The sequence below is a fragment of the Muntiacus reevesi genome, chromosome 2 (genome assembly GCF_963930625.1).
Source record: "Muntiacus reevesi chromosome 2, mMunRee1.1, whole genome shotgun sequence".
NCBI lineage: Eukaryota > Metazoa > Chordata > Mammalia > Artiodactyla > Cervidae > Muntiacus > Muntiacus reevesi.
Genome location: NC_089250.1, coordinates 2,297,678 through 2,318,790, shown reverse-complemented (window position 1 = coordinate 2,318,790; position 21,113 = coordinate 2,297,678). Strand labels below are relative to the sequence as shown.

At 39.8% G+C, this 21,113-nt stretch overlaps 1 protein-coding gene across 6 annotated transcripts in view; it reads right to left on the bottom strand.

Annotated features, from left to right (window-relative positions):
* Nucleotides 1–3,972: 3,972 nt before the first annotated feature.
* PLCB4 (phospholipase C beta 4) overlaps nucleotides 3,973–21,113 on the bottom strand; it is a 451,857-nt gene continuing 434,716 nt past the window's right edge. For 4 of the 6 annotated variants that reach the window (XM_065920854.1, XM_065920856.1, XM_065920859.1 and 1 more), the window contains 5 exons: nucleotides 20,341–20,442; nucleotides 11,316–11,373; nucleotides 10,803–10,889; nucleotides 7,666–7,702; nucleotides 3,973–5,476 (listed from right to left, as the gene is read on the bottom strand). In XM_065920854.1, coding sequence (XP_065776926.1) covers nucleotides 5,388–5,476; nucleotides 7,666–7,702; nucleotides 10,803–10,889; nucleotides 11,316–11,373; nucleotides 20,341–20,442 — 373 coding nt within the window. In that variant the 3' untranslated portion in view covers nucleotides 3,973–5,387. The remainder of the gene's footprint in view (nucleotides 5,477–7,665; nucleotides 7,703–10,802; nucleotides 10,890–11,315; nucleotides 11,374–20,340; nucleotides 20,443–21,113) is intronic. The other 2 variants (XM_065920857.1, XM_065920858.1) reach the window with 1 other exon arrangement.

Sequence of the window (21,113 nt, the reverse complement as noted above, 5' to 3'; positions counted from 1 at the left end):
TTGAAAGGAGAAGAGCTGTCAGGGAGAAGGGAACTTCCAAGACAAGGTAGAACTCATGGGTTTTATCAACAGATTGGGTGTGGAAGCAAATGGGACGGTGCAGGTACAGGATGGCCCTGGGTTTTAGCACCTGTAACAGGCTGTTAAACAAGGACAGATGCAGGAAGGGTCTTGATTTTTGATCAATTACATACAACGTGCACTTGGGCCATTTGTTTAACTGACAATCTCTTAGAAGTACCAGTGCTTAGGAAAAGTAGGGTCAAGGCTAAAGTTATAGATCTGAGAATTATATGAAAAGAAGTAGAAATTGAAAACATGCGACCGAGTGAAATAGCTAAAGGAAAACACATTCTTTGTACTGATGATTAGCCCAGGAAGCTCAACACTAAATTTCAAGCCTAATAGCATGTGTTCCTTATTTTAGGTTTTCTATATGTTTCTCTTGTGCTCTATCATTAAAAATTAGCCCTCCCCAATTAAGATTTGGCATTTGGGTAGCTTCAATGATATTTCTGAAACACTGTGTATTTCATGGATTTCAAGATGCACATATTTATCCAAATTTTAACATTGCTGAAATTGAGATGTGTCTTATAACCACTGAATGGTGTGTCATAGCTTAACTGGCAACACGCTTTCATTCTTTGTAGTATATAAAATAATGGTGTATGTTATAATTAATGGTGTCTTAGAAAGGCAATGCCAAAGAATGCTCAAACTACTACACAATTGTACTCATCTCACAGGCTACTAAAGTAATGCTCAAAATTCTCCAAATCAGGTTTCAACAATAAGTGAACTGTGAAATTCTAGATGTTCAAGATGGATTTAGAAAAGGCAGAGGAACCAGAGATCAAATTGAAAACATCCGTTGGATCATTGAAAAAGCAAGAGAATTCCAGAAAAACATCTATTTCTGCTTTATTGAATATGCCAAAGTCTTTGACTGTGTGGATCACAACAAACTGTGGAAAACTCTTCAAGAGATGGGAATACCAGACCACCTGACCTGCCTCCTGAGAAATCTGTATGCAGGTCAGGAAGCAACAGTTAGAACTGGACATGGAACAAGACTGGTTCCAAATTAGGGAAAGAGTACCTCAAGGCTGTATATTGTCACCCTGCTTATTTAACTTATATGCAGAGTACATCATGAGACATGCTGGGCTGGATGAAGCACAAGTTGGATTCAAGACTCCCTGGAGAAATATCAATAACCTCATATATGCAAATGACACCACTTTTATGGCAGAAAGTGAAGAACTAAAGAGCCTTTTGATGAAAGTGAAGGAGAGTGAAAAAGTTGGCTTAAAACTCAACATTCAGAAAACTACGATAATGGCATCCGGTCCTACCACTTCATGGCAAATAGATGGGGAATCAATGGAAACAGTGACTAACTTTATTTTTGAGTGGCTCCAAAATCACTGCAGATGGTGACTTCAGCCATGAAATTGAAAGACGCTTACTACCTGGAAGACAAGTTATGACCAACCTAGACAGCATATTAAAAAGCAGAGACAGTCACTTGTCAACAAAGGCCCATCTAGTCTAGGCTATGGTTTTTCCAGAGTCATGTACGGATGTGAGAGTTGGAAAGAAAGCTGAGTGCAGAACAATTGATGCTTTTGAACTGTGGTGTTGGAGGAGACTCTTGAGAGTCCCTTGGACTGCAAGATCCAACCAGTCCATCCTAAAGGAAATCAGTCCTGAATATTCATTGGAAGGACTGATGCTGAAGCTGAAACTTCAATACTTTGGCCACCTGATATGAAGAATCGACTCATTGGAAAAGACCCTGATGCTGGGAAAGACTGAAGGTGGGAGGGGAAGGGGATGACAGAGGAAGAGATAGTTGGATGGCATCACCGACTCAGTGGACAGGAGTTTGAGTAAGCTCCGGGAGCTGGTGTTGGACAGGGAGACCTGGCGTGCTGGGGTTCATGGAGTTGCAAATAGTCGGACACGACTGATCAACTGAACTGAACTGGATTTGATGAAATACTTCACTTACTGACGGGTTTCCCTATCTTGTCAATCTGGTTTATTTTCCATGACACCTTTTATCCCTTCCCCAAAGGGGAAGAACAGTCTACTTAGGGAAGAAGTACAGTCCAATATAGGGCTTCCCTGGTGGCTCAGATGGTAAAGATTCTGCCTAAAGTGTGTGAGACCTGGGTTCACTACCTGGGTCAGGAGGATCCCCTGGAGAAAGAAATGGCAACCTACTCTAGTGTTCTTGCCTGGAAAATCCCATGGACAGAGAAGCATAGCAGGCTATTTGGGCATTCCAGTCAGTCATGTAGGTACAGTTGAATATCCTTTCAGGGCTGACCGGAGGGAGCAAGGTAAAAATTGAGGCAAGTGTCTTGATCCCCAGATTGGAACCAACAGTCCTGGGGGTCTGAGAAGCAGGATGTAGTATCTCCACTATAAACTTGCTTCTTGGGGCATAGATTTAGAAAATGGCAAGCCTCCTGAAGAAACCTCCATGGTATTGGAACAACATGGCACTAGCAGCTAACAAATGGCCAAAGGAGGTATTTGCATGGATGATCTGAGCTATAGCACCTCTGGGCTCCTGCCCTCTGCTCCACCCACACCCTCACCTCCACCCACAAATCCACACTTTCTGTGTATCCCAGAAGAAAACTGGAAAAAAACTGAGTCCAGAGTGAAAACTCTGTTGAGCAGAGACCTTGAGACCCTAGAATGGAGGGATCCACCTTGCAAGACTGTGGTCCAGGGCAGTCAGGAGCAAGTAGGGGTAACCGGATGCTTCTCCCCACTGCCGGGAGGGCACGCAAGCTTCCATTTACACCCAGAAGCCATCTGGGAAGAGAAGCAGGGAGACTTCCTTAACGGGGAGGGAACTCTAACTGGGAGACTGACTTTCAAGTAATTGAATATATCTCTGAAATGAGTGTTTGTCTTTTCAAGTTTGAAGAGACTGAGTAACTGTAATTGGCAAGATTTTTTGTCCTTTATAATAAATAAGAACGTAGGATCTGAGTGCAGCCTGAGCTGACAATTGAAAATAAACCCATCTTTTTGTTGTACACTTGAACTGTGTGTACATGTTTAATCCTATTTCAGTGGATTCTTCTGGAAGCGCATGTGTGCCTGCTAAGTCACTTCAGTTGTGTCTGACTCTTGGCAACACTATGGACTGTAGGTTGCCAGGCTCCTCTGTCCATGGGATTCTCCAGGCAAGAATACTGGAGTAGGTTGCTGCCCATCCTCCAAAGGATCTTCCCAAACCAGGGATCGAACACCCATCTCTTAGGTACATCTCCTGCATTGGCAGTCAGTTCTTTACCACTAGTACCACCCGGGAAGTCCTCATCTGGGAGTAAGATATCTCAAATAATGAAAGTAAACCTGGTTAGAGACAAAATTGGCTCTGGATTTAAGCTGAAGACAGAAATATTTATGGCAGTGTAGGAGGATGAAAAGCCAATGAAGAAATGATCAGAAAAACGGGAAAAGTAGGAGTAATCTTTCAGGAGCAGAGCAGAGAGGGGTGAATGATGGATTCAGTCAAATGCTGAGCTCAGCATGAGCTCAGCTGAGCCCTAGGAAGGAGCTATTTGATTTGGTGAGAGAGAGCCATTTGAAATCTTTCAAAACTGGCCATCCAGTTTTACCATTTTAAAAGCCATCAATTTTCATGAGATGTTAGTGTGGAAAAATATGTACTCAAACTCTACTGTCTTACAAGTAAGGAAATCTGTAACCAGAGAATTTCAAAAGAACCCAGTTCAAATGATAAATATGAGAAAAAGGAAAAACAAGTACTTTACATTGGGAGTCAACCAGTCAACCTTATTTTTATGTCAGAAGAAAAATGTGTTGGGTGCAGGCATACACCCGCCTCTAACAATAATGAAGAGATTATTTAGGAAACAGAAAAAGTACACGGGAAGGCATCCTGAGGAGCAAACACTCTGACAGATGTTGGATGTGTTTTCCTTTTTTTATTAGAGAAGTTGAAAGTTTAATTTCAATATTGATGGTAACATAATTCTCTGTTTTATTCAGAGGAACACACAGAATCAATCTGTACAAGCATATACAACAATCCGGTTGGTGGTTGGGCCCTAAATCAGTAATCTGATTAGTTCTCGAGTACGGTTTCCATGCGCTCCTCTGGGCATTGGGCACAGCTCCATCCCAAGAGGGACTTTTCCATGCACTGTCTGCCACACAACTACAGCAGGCTTAAAGACCATGCAGGTTAACACTGTAGCAAATTGTTTTGATATTTAACAGACATAAAAAGGTTATTTCCTGATATGAAATTCTGAAAATCTGCATAAATATTTTTTGTGTAAAATTAAATTAGTTATGTATTTTTTTGAAACTAGAACTTGAAGTATCAAGAATGCCCACATAGTTCATATACACATATATATAGACTTTTTCATTATGCTAAAAGTCTTGAGAGTCAAATTATATTCTGTGCCATACAGTTACTTAACCAGTATTTATTTGCATTAGGTTAACTGTGTACGGATTAGTCATAATTGGTGCTTGTGTATCATGCAAACATAGTTCTAGTATTCCTGTTCACTAATCTTGTCATGTGGCAATACTTACATGATTTTGCTCTCTGACAGTGTGAATTAGGAGCATAAATACTTTTTACATGGTCACATTTACAAACGGTTGCCAATAACCACTTCACAATCTTCATGGTGTAAAAGTGAGCTGTAGTAATCTAGGGTCAGCAGAAGCAATTCCTAGGAAGCAATGTCAGATGTCAGCTTCTTAAACGTGCCTGAAAGTTCTCCCTGTGAGCACAGTGGGTTTTGGCACAAGGACTCGGTTCTATTTTTCTGCTGTTCTAAGCATTTCCATGACTTACAGTAAATTAGCTTCGGATGGCATGGTGGAGACATGGCACTTACTGATGAGGTAATTCAGATGTAGAAAAATTCCCCCCCAATTATTTGTCTAGCAGATCATCACTGCTGCTAAAAATTTGTAGAGTTCCGCCCCCCCCACCCCAGTGCATGTGCTTGCTATTACATGGCTAATGCACTACTTTTGCTGCTTCTCAAACATGTCTTAACGCATCACAAAGCAGAGTTTTTAAACACCATGCTCATTTACTTGTGATGATATTTTCTAGCAAACATGTTGAAGTGGTATGATCAACGGGTAAACTCTGCCTTACTGGAGTCACAACTTTGGGGGATTTGTAACTACTTTTGGTTGGCCAAGGAAATTCAGTGTTCAGAATGTTTAAGAGAAGTAAGTCTCTGTGGTTTCAGGTGACACTTTGTCTACGTGAGAAAGAAATGCAGAAGACATCAGCTTTCTTCCATGGAATCTGTGTTCAGAAGCTGGGGGGTGCTCTTTGACGCAGCGGTTCTGTGGTTTCAGTTTGTGTCCTGGAGTTTCACACAACTGTTGCTGGTCTGCGGTCCATCTCGGCTTCCAATTTCACCATCTGCTGCATCTCCTTCGCCTGTAACATCAGAAACAAGACCTTACATGTTGAAATCCTCTCCTGAAGACATGCAGCAAAACCCCACCTCTCTTTTCCCTTGAATTTGATGCTTGTCACTATGTCCTGACTACTTAAAAGTGTGGTCCACAGACCAGCACCATCAGCGTTGCCTGGGATCTTGTGAGAAATGCAGAATCTTGGACTCCACCCCCACCCTTCTGACCCAGAGTCTGCATTTTAGTAAGATCCCCAGGGAATTTTTATGCATGTTAAATTCTGAGAAGGAATGGTCCACACAGTACCAGGAAAACAGCTGGAAAAGAAGCTACACCTGTCACTTGTAGATTATGTCATTTCTAACTGTTTGATTTAGTTTCCACAGATTGACATACCTTGACTGTGTGTAGATAATTTGATCACTTTTACAATAAGCATTGCTTATGCACAATTTATTCCCCAAATAACCTGAAATTTAATTAAAAGTGACTGTCTAAGAATCTCACGGATGGAGAAGTTTGGGTGGAAGTCTATCACATTGGTTTGGTTGGAGTATGCTGTGGACAGAATGTTACACACATACATAGGGCTCCTGGAAGGCTACTGTCCAAAAAAATCTCCTTACAGGCTTTTACTTCTCTGGAGCAATTCAGCTTTTACAGTCCACCCCAGGAAGTAAGCTACAATGGACTGAATCGAATGAATTAAGGCTGTCAAGAAGACAACCAGCTGATTTGAGAGGTGGAAAGGTGTCAGATGGGGACAGGTTCGGGTGACAAATCACTGCCTGGCAATATAGGGAAAAATCAACTGGTTCATTTTAAGCTTTACTTTTTGACCATGTGCTTTTTTTCGAACCCAACGCATGTATCGTTTGGAGAAAAAATAAACCATTCCTGTCCTCTCTCAGTGACAGATCACTTTGAAATAAAGGACATTTTAAAATGGAAACACGGATATATAAACATATAACTTGGAGGAGGACTCTGATGAGCTCCGATGTTACTATTCGTGTCGACTTAGGTATTCCAATAAATGGAAGGTCAGTGGGAGGATTTAGTCAACTCTGCAGATCATCCTGTGAGCATCAATATGTCCCAGATGAAGCCCTGCTATGAAGTTAGTTTAACCCACAGACCACAGAGTGATCTCCTTCTTATTGCTATTTTAGATTGTGGCTTTAAATTTCATTTTGGTGAGGATGGATATAAAAACACCAAAGATAATAATTTTCTGCTTACATTTAGGATGGATGGCTCCCACTCCCCAGTTTTTTTTTTTTAATGCCTGAAACCTACTAATGCTCTAATAGAAAAATGAAGAAATGGAGAAAATACACGAACATGAAACTATGACACAAACAGTATTTATAAGAGATGACAGTGAAATATTATCAGCACTGGAAATTAAATGCTTTTATGCTCAGTAAATAGTAATAAAGGATTCCCTCTGCTTCTTTCCCTCTAGCATTAAGGGCAATATCGAACATGTTTTAGAGAGAAGGATCATATTAACAGTACGGGAGGATTCCAAGAGCCAGGTTCTATATGAGCAGGGTGACCATTCATGCTCATTTATCAGGACAGTTCCAATTTATGCCTATGGTCCTGGCTATTATGAACAACGTCCCCTTTCACTTTCAAAGCTATTCTCTTTGAGTGATAAATCATATGGTCACCGTATTTATAAGGGGTGATTAGGTTCCCTGGCAGACTGGTTCTAACAGAAAGCATGACAAGAGTTGCTGTACAATGTGCTTGCATGCAGACCATAACTGTCTGTTACTAAAAACGACCAATCAGCTTTTACTGATGGTAAAATTAATGGCAGTCATATTAATGTTTGTAAAAGATCTGACTCTATGACCCAGTTTCAGCTGTGATTGGTCCTTTGGACCACCGTATATCGCTTTTCTCAGTGACTGGGTATGTCTTCATCAGCATGATTTGAGATTCCTAGGTCTGCAACTGGAAAGGATGCTAAAACGCCATCAGAAATAATTCTCTCAAGACGCTCTCAATAATTCTCTCAAACTCAAATTTCAGTTTGAATTGTACATCAGAAATCCAAGCATCAAATAGTCAAAGTTTTCAATCAAACCCTTGCGATCTTAACTAGTCAAGAGCAGACGTGAATCGTCAAAGCACCGAGAATACGAGCGCAGTTGAGCAGGAAGGCAATATCTTGCTTATCAGAATTTTCAGTCCTACCTTGCGTTTGGGACACTGCGTGACAGGATTTCAAAAGCTGTTTGTACAAAAATAGTAATGTCAAAATTGAGTCATACATACAAAACAAAGAAAATAAATGAATACTGACGTGAATTTGAAAAATGAATGCAAAACCATATACAGAAAAGCAAAAGGCTAAGGATAAAACATGTATAGAACCATCAGCGACAAACTTACCCCAGGTTGATCTCAACAGAAACAAAAGAACAGAAGTGACCAATGCCTCTCAGCCCAGACTGCACCTCTCCCACGGGGTGAGACCCTCACCTCTCCTCACTAAATGATAGGACTGATGACAAAAATCAACTTTTAAAACTTGGGTATGACAGTAATGGAGCATTCCATGTTTGAAATGGTGCATGTCAAGACAGATGAGCTCATGTATGGCTGGGAGATCTATGGGATATAGTAGGGGAAAAAAATCCCCATCCTTTGGAGCTTTAAATGAATAATTGGTCAACCAAGCAGGCGAAGTCATAGAAAGGACATAGGAGGTTAGGATCCAGAGTCAGGACCCAAACAGATTAAAACTTGAGTTGTTTCTGCCAGTGCCCTCAACACTGTCTAACTAATGAAGCAGATGATTCAGGGCTTTGCTTTGGGGCAACTGGGAATATTTATAGGATAATGGTTACAGGAAACAGTAAGAAACTTTAAAGGGAGATATTACTGCAGAATGTTAAAATTAATTTATTTTTGGCTCAGAAATGAACAAAAAAAACTCTTGGGGTTTAATGGTAGTTTGGGAGATTGTTATACAAGTCTAGGATTGTCTGGAGACAGGAAACTGTTTTCTGTCAGTGAAATTCTGAATTGAGTTGCTTCAGTTGTGTCTGATTCTTTGTGACCCGATGGACTGTAGCCCACCAGGCTCCTCTGTCATTGGGATTCCCCAGGCAAGAATACTGCAGTGGGTTGCCATGCCCTTCTCCAGGGGATCTTCCTGACCCAGGGATCGAACCTGGGTCTCCTACATTGCAGGCGGATCCTTAACCACTCAGTCACCAAATAGGTTATAGGGGGAGCTCTCCAAATGGTTCCAGACCTCGCCTAATATGAGAGAAGAAATAGAGCTGCAGCATCTTTTGCACTGCGCCAAGACAGTGTTGAACCATATGTAGTAACTGAATTGAGAGGTGTTCAGTCTTTAAATTCTCCCTCTAAAAGTACATTAGAAAATATCTGGGATTGAATTTGCTACAGAAATGGGCCATATTTGTAAAGCAAAGCTTACAACAGAAATTCAAGTCCAAATTCCACACTTGCTGGAAGCATCAATATACCTTGAATTTCTTTTCATAGAATCTCATTAAACCGTCACCAAATCTCAAGCCTTCTTTCCTAAGCTTCTGTGACTCAAAGTATCAGGTGTGGGTGGTAGGCATTACCTGTGACCCCTTGAAAGAAGTCACCATCCTCCCAATAAGATCCAGTCAATACCATTATCATTAATCCAATATCTCAGTGCAAAAACTCTGGTGTGATTTGAGTTAGACATGTTTTAGGATAAAAAGCCAAAGTGATTTTTAAATTGTGTACTTTAGCTCTGAAACTAAAAACACTAGGTATTCTCTAGCTCTGATATATACCACTATTGTAATGATGAGCAATTTTTAGCACATTTATATTCTTTAGTCAAACTTGTTGCTAAGCAACACAGGGGTTTCTAAGTGGTTTCTTAATTTAGTTAACTGACACATAGCTGCATCTTACCGTCATTGTGCCTTCTTCTCGGGCATCCTTACCCTCACCCAGTGCTGAGTCACTGAAGTGGATTCTAAAGTTTTGGAAATAGTGGCTATTCCCTTACCCATTCCCCTCACCCTCCAGAAACACTTTCTGAGAAACAGCTTTGAGAGCAAAAACAGTTATGTAACTTGTACTAGAAGGCGCTGTGTCTATGGACTGGTCAAATGAGTGGGACAGTAAACACTTATTGTCCACCTTGGGGATCTGTGGGCTATTCATGAATAGAAGCATTTAGCTGGAAAAGAAATGGGAAACATAACTTAGAAGAATGCTGATGAATAAAACTTCTATCAACCAAAAAGTAAAGGATATGAAATCAGAAGTTGGATTTATTTGTTACTCAATTGCAATACAAAGAACCCCCCCTGATTAACTGTTTTGTTTTACTTTCTCAAAGGTACTTTTTAGTGTAATTTCCATTTAAGTTTTCTTCAATGGAAGCCATTTACTCTAAAAAAAAAAAAATACCTTAAATAGGATCACTTTATATATGAAAGGAAACAGGAAAGAATAATGCAGTACAAGTACAGATTCCAGCAAAACCTCTTTACTGTTTCCAGATTGAAGTAAATTGTCTAGAAATAATAACTTCCAAACCGACTACACATGAAGAGGTGTATTTGGACTGAGATAGACTGAAATTTTAACTGCTACTGAGGGTCGTTGTGCCATGGAAGCTAGAGGTATTTCCATCCAATTGAAATGAGACTGCGGATGGCCAGTGGGCTGTAGCCCAACTATCTGAACTCCACTTGAGGCAAATACACACTCATCTTGATGTTGGTAATGCGTGACAGCTACTGAATAGTTGGATTTTGGAGAGTTCTTTTTATCTGTGTATATTCTAATTTAGTGTTTAACACTAAGAGTATGGTATCCACTCACATTCAGTTGTTTGTAGAATTACGGTGGTTCATGCGTTTAGGTTTGGCTTTTAAGTCCTGAGAAGGTTTTACAATTTCATTTTTAGATTGAGGTTGAAAATAGGTGGCTTCTCATTTGCTTTTAAATACAATACCATTTGTCTCTAGGGTACAAGTGATATAACTCCACATAAAAATGGAGAAGTAACTTATAATCTGTTTTCTCCTCCTCTCAGGAACGTCCTTTTTAAAATCCCCATTATCTAATCAAATTTTGATTCTTTTTTTCTCCACAGCCACATTCCTCTCCCACTTCAAAAAAAGTACTTTCTGTTCTTGTTGGATGAAAAGGGGAAAGTGCAGTAACGGCACCAAGTTTTTCTATCCACCTTTCTGTGCCACTGGGCAGGCCACTGGCTCTAGAAGGCTGACTGTGGGCCATGGCATTTGCCTCCTGAAGCTGGTTGGCTGCCTACATCTTTTTATGCTTTTTAAGTGAAATACCTGCTCATTCTGTTTCTCTAGGAATTCGAGGTGCTCAAGCTGGACTTTTTTCAACTGATCCATTTCTTTGGACTGCTTCATGGCAAGCTGCAAAGCAAAACACCTCTGATCAACTTTGGGTTGTAACCCTAAAACTTATGGATGAGGGTTGGTAGTTTGCAGTTTAAGAGAAGGATATAAAAATAATAAAAAAAGAAGAAAGAAAATAGCCTGAAAACTGGGAGAATTTAAACCCCATAATTTTTACTGGTAAGACAGTTGCTGCCAAAATCTTAGAAAAGAGCATTTGTGCATGATTAAAATTTGGCTTCATTTTCTGTATAAAATGGTACCAAACAATTACCTTAAAGATTTTAGTGAGAGATTAGCTTTCAGGGAGAAGAGAAGAGAAGCTAGAATATTTAGCATACCGAAAAATCAAATTAAGCAAATTAGCTAGAATTCTGAAATCTAAGCATGAGCTACTATTTAGTTTTTTCAAAGAAAAAGTGCTAAGAAAACTGTGATACTTACTCGCTTTCTTTCTTCCAGAAACTTTTTCGTGTTGCTGCTGTTTAACTCCCTGACTCTCCTAAAAGCAAAGGTGCGAACAACAGTTGGTATGTCACTGGATGGAATTAATTGCTATTAAGTAAGAAAAAGTCATATTTCATTTAATTATTTGGATGAGATTATACTTGCTTTTCCTAATTTTTTTGAGGGATTTTGAAATATACAATGTACAGAGAAAAAGACACAAAACATCCGTGTATCCATCACTCAGACTAGTCAATATGTTTTTCCACCCTGTCTCACATTTTTAAAGGAAATAAAAGTGCTGCAAATATAAACAAAGCCCCCTTTGTATTTTTCTGGACTCTATTTCCCCTCTTTCTCTCTCCAGAGGTAACCACTATTCTGAATTTTGGTGTTCCCATCAATCAAGATAGGTGGAAGAAACATCAACAGCCTCAGATGATACCACTCTAATGGCAAAGCGAAGAGGAACTAAAGAGCCTTTTGATGAGGGTGAAGGAGGAGTGTGAAAGAGCTGGCTTAAAACTAAATACTAAAAGAACTAAGATCATGGCATCCAGCTCCATTACTTCACGGCAAACAGAAGGGGAAATGTTGGAAGTAGTGACAGATTTCCTCTTCTTGGGTTCTAAAATCACTAAGGATGGTGACTGCAGCCATGAAAACACAAGATGACTGCTTCTTGGCAGGAAAGCAATGACAGACCTAGACGGTGTATTGAAAAGCAGAGACAATACTCTGCTGACAAAGGTCTGTACAGTCAAGGCTACGGTCGTCCCAGTGGTCAGTTACGGTTCTGAGAGCTGGACCGTAAAGAAGACAGACGCCAAAGAACTGATGTCTTCCAACTGTGGTGCTGGAGAAGATTCCTTGGACAGCAAGGAGATCAAAGCAGTCAATCTCATGGGAAATCAACATGAATACTCATTGGAAGGACTGATGCTGAAGCTGAAGCTCCAGTATTTTGGTCACCTGATATGAATTCATTTGAAAAGTCCCTGATGCTGGGAAAGACTGAGGGCAGAAGGAGAAGAGGGCATCAGAGGATGAGATGGCTGGATGGCATCACCAATGCAATGGAGATGAACTTGGGCAAACTCTGGGAGACGGTGAGGGACAGGGAGGCCTGGTGTGCTGCAGTCCATGGGGTCACAAAGAGTAAAACAAGACTGGGTGACTGAACAGCAACAAATCTGTGTTTTAATATTTTTACTACTTATAGATGTATCTGTATGTAATATACACAAATGTGTCTTAAACTTCCATATGCATACAAATCACCTCTATCATACACACATATATATATACATATTTGTATCATACATACATACAACAACCTCTATCAAATATACAGGTTGTTGGACCCACTCCTAGAAGGTCTGATTCAGTGGGTCTGGGGTAGGCCTGAGATTCTGCATTTCTAAAAAGCTCCCAGGTAATGTAACTATATATATATACATAGTTTATATATACATATATGTACATAATTTTGTATGGTTTCCAACTTAACCTGCTAAAATATTGTTTTTTTTTTTGATAACTTGTCACTTAGATTTATGATTTAGAGATATAACTATGTTTCAAATAATTCCATTATTTTCACCAGCTGTATGGATTTTTCTATTTATGGAAAATTTTGACTGATATTTTGCTGTTAATAACAAGTAGGTTTTTATTTGCCAACAATGCACAATGGTCTGGCGCATAGGGTCTTGCAATGCTTGGCACACTGTCTGTTGGCTAAGTAAATGAAGTGTAGGACATATCTTCTTGTGTATATAAGCAAACGTTTCTCCAGGGGGTAAACCTAGGCTTGCAGGTTGGTAGGGAGTGAACAACCTCATCTCAACTCCAAAGTACTTGTCCCAATTTGCACTCCCATCCACAGTATCTGGGTGCTACCCTTTCTCCATATCTTCATCCTCTCTTGTTACTGTCAGACATTTCCTTTTCTGTTGGTTGGTTGGCTTTCTGAAATGGCATCATGCTGTTGCTGTAACTCATGTTCCTGGATTACTGGTGAGGGAGAGGGTTTTTCAAGCCTGAATAGGCCTATAACTGCTCGAGTTTTTATAATAATTATAGGTCTATTCAGGTTTTCTCTTTCTTGTACAACCAGTTTGTGTATTTTAGTTTTTTTAAGCAATTGTCATTTCATCTGAGTTTTCAGATTCATTTGTAGTATTGTTTATAGTCTTGGTTTTCAAAAATATTTACTTCAGTATGTTCAGTTATTTCTCTTTTTATGTCTAATGTTACTAATTAGAGCTTTCTCCTTCTTCTTGATCAGCCTTGCTGGAGGTTCACTTATTTATTCTTTTTCCAAATAACAAGCTTTTGGTGTTACTCTCTACTGATGTTTTTTTTGTTTTCTATTTCAATACTTTGCTTCTTAAACTTCTGTTTCTTCCGATCTGAGATCTTTGGGTTCAGTTTATTTCTCTAATTTTATGCCCTCTTTGTGCATTTTGCTCTTTAATTTTCATTAAAAAAAAAATATATATATATATAGCTAGGCTATAATTTTCACTGTAAATATCACTTTAAGATCTATTCTCTTAGCAACTTTGAAGTATGTAATACTGTATTGTGAAAAATAGTCACCATGCTGAAGTTGGATCCCTAAAGCTTATTAATCTTACAAATGCAAGTCTGTAGCTTTTAACTAGTATCTCCCCATTTCCCTACCCCTAAACCCTGGTAGTCACCAATCTACCCTGTATTTATGAATTTGGCCTTTTTTAGGGTCCACAAATAGATAGCATTTTTCTTTCTCTGATTTATTGCACTTAGCATAATGTTCTCAGAGATCCATGTTGTCCCAAATAGCAGAATTTTCTTCTTCTTATGGCTAAATAATATTTCATTGTATATACATCTCAAGCTTTCTTTAACCATTCACTTAGACACTTAGGTTGTCTGCTGTCTTGGCTGTTGTGAATAATCCTGTGGTGACCGTGGGGATGCAGACAGCTCTTCCAGATAGTGTTTTCATTTCCCTTGGATATATACCCAGAAGAGGAATCACTGAATCAAGTGGTAGTTCTATTTTTAATTTTTTGAGGAACACCCTCAGTATTACTTCCCACAGTGACACTGCCAGATTACAATCCCACCAACAGTACACAAGGTTCCCTTTTCTCCACATCCTTGCCAACACATATTATCTACTGAATTTTTGATAACAGCCATTCTAACAGACGTTGAAGTCATGTCTTATTGTGGTTTTAATTTGCATTCCCTGGTGATTAGTGGAGTCGAGCACCTTTTCACATACATGTTGGCCATTTGCATGTCTTCTTTAGAAAAATGTCTTTTTTTTTTTTGTCTTTTGAAAAATGTCTATTTCAGGTCCTCTGCCCACTTAAAAAAAATTTTTTTTCCAAATATTTAAAAAATTTATCTATTTATTTATGGCGGAGCTGGGTCTTCATTGCTGCATGTGGGTTTTCACTCCTTGCAGCAAGCAGGGGCTACTCTAGTTGCAGTGCACGGGCTCCTTCTTGTGGTGGCTTCTCTTGCAGGGGGCACGGGCTCTAGGGCTCAAGGGCTTCTGTAGTTGTGGAGCACCAGCTTAGTTGCCGTGAAGCATGTGGAATCTACCCAGACCAGCGATCGAACCCATGTCTCCTACATTGGCAGGCAGACTCTTAACCATTGGACAACCAATGAAGTTCCTAAGTCCAATTTTAAAATCAGATTTGTTTTTGCTATTGGTTTATTTGAGTTATTTACATATTGTGAATATTAATCTGTTACCTGACATATGTTTGCAAATATTTTCTCCCATTTGGGAGGCCACCTCTTTATTTTGCTGATTATTTATTTCTCTTTCTGTGTACTTTAGCTACCTCTAACACACTGATAAAGTGCATTGTCATTCAGTTATAAATATAATGTCATTTATGTTGAAATGTCTTCTTAGACACAAGATAGAAGTGTTTTTCAGCTTCTGCATGTCTTTCTTAGCTCTCTGATTATAAATATTTAATTTTATTTCTCAGTGGTTTGATAAGGTGGGTACACACAATATATGCTTAAAAAAAGTAACTATTTGGCATAGAGAAATCATTTTTAAAAAACCAGGTCTTTTGTAGATGTTTTAGAACCACCTAACCACTGGATACAGAGTTATAATAAATAAGTATGTAGAGTTGAAATAAGAAAATTAAATAAAATTTTTTCTGGTTATTAATAACTCATAATTTAAGACAATTTGACCTCAACTGGACTGAAGTCCACTTTGCAACATATTTGAAAAAAATAGGACAAAAAGCTATTTAACAATTAGTATATTTTCAGATTGAATTCTGTATTTCAACTTTGGACAGTCTAAAACAGTTTAACAAGGTCTTTTATCATGGCATGAATATTTTATGTTTATGAGCTAGAGTGGATGATGTCCTTTCCACATATACAAGGCTATTAACAAAGTTCCTTGTCTGAGAATAATGTCCAGAGGATGATACTTCATTGGAAATGACATTCAGTTGTGGATGTGTCTGGTGTTGAAAGTAAAGTCTGATGCTATAAAGAACAATATTTCGTAGGAACCTAGAATTTTAGGTCCATGAATGAAGGTATATTGGACATGGTCAAGCAGGATATGGCAAGACTGAACATGTTAGGAATCAGTGAACTAAAATCGATGGGAATGGGTGAATTTAATTCAGATGGCCATTACATCTACTACTGTGGACAAGAATCCCTTAGGAGAAATGGAGTAGCCCTCACAGTCAATAAGAGTCTGAAATGCAGTACTTGTGTGCAATCTCAAAAATGACAGAATAATCTCAGTTCATTTCCAAGGCAAATCATTCAATGTCATAGCAATCCAAGTCTATGCCCCAACCACTAATGCAGAAGAAGCTGAAGTTGACCAATTCCAGGAAGACCTACAAGACTTTCTGGAACTAACACACACACACACACACACACACACACACACACACACACACACAAAGATGTCCTTTTCATTATAGGGACTGAAATGCAAAAGTAGGAACTCAAGAGATACCAGGAGTAACAGGCAAGTTTGGCCTTGGAGTATAAAATGAAGCAGGGCAAAGGCTAACAGAGTTTGGTCAAGAGAACACACTGATCAGAGCAAATACCCTTTTTCAGCAATGCAGGAGATGACTCTACACATGGACATCATCAAATGATCAACACCAAAATCAGATTGATTATATTCTTTGCAGCCAAACATGGAAAAGCTCTATACAGTCAGCAAAAACGACCTGGAGCTGACTGTGGCCCAGATTATGAGCTCCTTGTTGCAAAATACAGGCTTAAATGGAAGAAAGGAGGGAAAACCACTTGGTCATTCAGGAATGAGAGTGAAAGTCAAAGTCGCTCAGTTGTGTCCAACTCTTTGTGACCCCATGGACTATATAGCCCATGGAATTCTCGAGGCCAGAATACTAGAGTGGGTGGCCTTTCCCTTCTCCAGGGGATCTTCCCAACCCAGGGATCAAACCCAGGTCTCCCACATTGCAGGCAGATTCTTGACCAGCTGAGCCACAAGGAAAGCCCAAGAAGACTGAAGCAGGTAGCCTATCCCTTCTCCAGTGGATGCTCCCGACCCAGGAATCGAACCAGGGTCTCATGCATTGGAGGTGGATTCTTTCCCCGCTGAGCTACCAGGGAAGCCAAGATCAGTCAGTCAGTCATATATATATGCGTATTTCCTCCCTTTTGGGCTTCCTTCCCATTCAGGCCACCGCAGTGCACTGAGCAGAGCTCACTCTGCCATACGGCTGCTTGCTTAGCTGCTCAGTCATGTCCAACTCTTTGCAATGCTTTGAGCTATAGCCTTCCAGGAACCGAGCCTAGGTCTCCTGTATTGCAGGTGGATTCTTTACCAACTGAATATTCAGGTGTGTATAAATCAAATCCCTTATGATTGTACAGAGGATGTGGTGAACAGATTCAAGGGATTAGATCTGGTAGACAGAGTGCCTGAAGATCTGTGGACAGAAGTCTGTAATACTGTACAGAAGAAAATGACAAAATGCCATCCCCCAAAGGAAGAAATGCAAGAAGGCAAAGTGGCTGTCTGAGGAGGCTTTATAAATAGCTGAGGAAAGAAGAGAAGTGAAAGGCAAAGGAGAAAGGGAAAGACATACTCAACTGAATGCAGAGTTCCAGAAACAGCAAGGAGAGTTAAGAAGGCCTTCTTAAATGAACAATGCAAAGAAATAGAGAAAAACAACAGAATGGGAAAGACTAGAGATCTCTTCAAGAAAACTGGAGATGTCAAGGGAACATTTCATGCAAAGATGGGCACAGTATAGGACAGGAACAGAAAGGACCTAACGGAAGCATAAGAGATTAACAACAGGTGGCAACAAAACACAGAGGAACTATACAAAAGAGGTCTTAGTGACCCAGATAACCATGATGGTGTGATCACTCAACTAGAGCCAGACATCCTGCAGGATGAAGTGAAGTGGGCCTTGGGAAGATTTACTACGAACAAAGCTACTGGAGGTGACGGAATTCCAGCTGAACTATTTCAAATCCTAAAGATGCTGTTAAAGTGCTGCACTCAATATGCCAGCAAATTTGGAAAACTCAGCAGTGGCCACAGGACTGGAAAAGATAATTTTTCATTCCAATCCCAAAGAAGCACAATGTCAAAGAATGTTCAAACTACTGCACAGTTGCATTTATTTCACATGGTAGCAAGGTAATGCTCAAATTCCTTCAGGCTAGGTTTCAGCAATATGTGAACTGAGAACTCCCAGATGTACAAGCTGCATTTAGAAAAGGCAGAGGAACTGGAGATCAAATTGCCAATATTTCTTGGATCATAGAGAAAGCAAGAGAATTCCAGAAAAACATCTACTTCTGCTTATGCTAAAGCCTTTGACTGTGTGGATAACTACAAACTGTAGAAAATTCTTCAGGAGATGGAATACTGGACCACCTTACTTGCCTCCTGAGAAACCGGTATCTGGATCAAGAAGCAACAGCTAGAACCAGATATGGAAGAAATGACTGGTTCAAAATTGGGAAAGGAGTACATCAAGGCTATATATTGTCACCCTGCTTATTTAACTTCTATGCAGAGTACACCATGCTAAATGCCACGGTGAATGAATCATGAGCTGGAATCAAGATTGCTGGGAGAAATATCAACACCCTCAGATATGTAGATGATAATATTCAAATGGAAGAAAATGATGAGCAACTAAAGAGACTCTTGATAAGGGTGAAAGAGAAGAGTAAAAATGTTGGCTTAAAACCCAACATTCAACAAACTAAGATCATGGTATCTGGTCCCATCACTTCATGGCAAATAGAAGGGGAAAAAAAGTAGAAGCAGTGACAGATATTTTTGCACTCCAAATTCACTGCAGATGGTGATTTTAGCCATGAAATTAAAACATACTTGCTCCTTGGAAGGAAATCTATGACAAACCTGGATAGCGTATTAAAAAGCAGAGATATCACTTTGCTGACAAAGGTCTGTATACTCAAATCTGTGGTTTTTCCAGTAGTGATGTACAGATATGAGAGCTGGATCATAAAGAAGGCTGAGTGTTAAAGAACTGATGCTTTCAAATCTGGTGCTAGAGAAGACTCATGAGAGTCTTTTGGACTACAAGGAGATCAAACTGGTCAACCCTAGAGGAAATCAACCCTCCATATTATTTGGAAGGACTGGTGCTGAAGCTTAAGCTCCAATTCTTTGGCCACATGATGAAAGAGCTGACTCATTGGAAAGACCCATTGGAAAATGGGAAAGATTGAAGTCAAAAGGAGAAAGGAGCACCAGAGGATGAGATGGTTAGTTAGCATCACCAACTCCATGGACACAAATTTGAGCAAAATCAGGGAGATAGTGAAGGACAGAGGAAGCTGGTGTGCTGCATTCCATGGGGTTGCAAAGAGTCAGACACCAGTTAGTGACCGAACAATAACAAGATAACTATGCCAATATGATGGTGTAAAAGAGCACTGAATAAATTGAGTAATAATCTCCTTAAAGAGAAGCAAATGACACTCCATGTTTATTGGGAAATTTCTTGTCCAAAGTGTTGAAAAGGTGATTTCTTTCCAGGTTAAATTTCAGTGCAATTCCAATCCCACTGCTGACCTGTTAATTCCAAACTCTTTTTAATTCAACAAAACTTCAGCATAAAAATGCACTGGATGGTAATACGCTTCATATTCTGTCAACCTGAAACATGGGAAATGCACTGGGTATCAAGTGCTGCTAACTCCCTCTCTCGGGGCCCATGACTAGCGATGCCCTCTTAGGTCCCCTTTACCTGCCTTGGCTAAAGCACTGAACCTTGGATCCTCTCTGGATGTCACACAAAACTTCTCCAACTCTATGTGGCCAAGGATGGATTAACACAGAAGTACAAGAGCCACGTGTCCACGGCTCAAAGGGGCAGATCATGGTCATTTACACGTCAGAGCTGGGATTAGGCTGCAGAGGAACTCTAGCTGAGATGGTAGCCTTGCTTAACCCCTGCCCTGGCCCCATCCTGCTTCCTGCTCTCTGCCCTGCTGAAGATCCTTTCCTCAGCAAATCATATGACCCAAAGTCCTATCTTCGTCTTTGTTTCTAGAAAACCCATTCTTAGACAAAGACAAACCAGAAAACCTGAGGGAGGTGACTTGAGATGATCCCTAGTGTCAAGGTCAGTACAAGGCCTATAGACTGCAAACGCATTCAGGATGGGCTTAACACCTGAGCAAGTAAGATGCTTTCAGGATGACCTAAGCATCATGTGGGAAGGATATTTTGACATAATTTTTACAATTTTGTTTATGTCATATTTTATATAATTTTGGAGATAAACACACATATATTGAATGTAAATATGTTTTACTAGTGGTAGCAAGCAATCAGAAGATTTTATAGCAACAATAACATATCCTCTCAGCAGATATAAGCATAGGATCCTAAGCCAGCTCTCACAAAGCTTTTTTACATCTCAAATGTGAGTGTGTGTGTGTACACTGGAGTCAGTATCATGTTCTTGCAGTGAGCATTCCAACTCACCTTTCCCGTTCTGCTTTATTCTTGATGGACTTATCTTGGCTGATGGCTTTGCTGTTTTCCATAGAAATCTTAGCTTGCTGTGCTCGCATCTCTTTGCTTTCCCTGTGTATTAAAATAAAAACAAAGCCAGGAAGTGATCATTGTGTAGTGTACAGACATCGAAGCACTATGCTATACACCAGGAACTAACACAGTCTTTTAGGCCAATTATGCTTAAACAAACAAACAAACAAACTCATAGAGAGAGAGATCAGATTTGTGGTTTCCAGAGGCAGGATTGAGGGGAAGGGAAGTTGGATAAAGGTGGTCAAAAAGTACAGACTTCCTGTGTAGTCACTAAGTTGTATCCTGACTCTTTGGGCCCTGTGGACTGTAGCCCACTAGGACCCTCTCTGTCCATGGGATTTCCTAGGCAAGAATATTGGAATGGGTTGCCATTTCCTTCTCCAGGGGATCTTCCTGACCCAGAGATCTAACTCACATCTGCTTGTCAGGTAGATTCTCTACCCCTGAGCCACCTGGAACAAACTTCCAATTATATGATAAATAAGTACCAGGGATGTAATGTACAATGTGATTAAATTGTATGTTATATAAACATGAAAGTTGTTATGACAGTAAAGCCTACAAGTTCTCATTACAAGGAAAAATATTTTTTCTTTTATTTTGTATCTCTATGAGATGATGGAAGTTCACAAAACTTATTGTAATCATTTCATGATATATGCATGCCAAAGCACTATGCTGTGGAGCTTAAACCATACAGTGCTGTA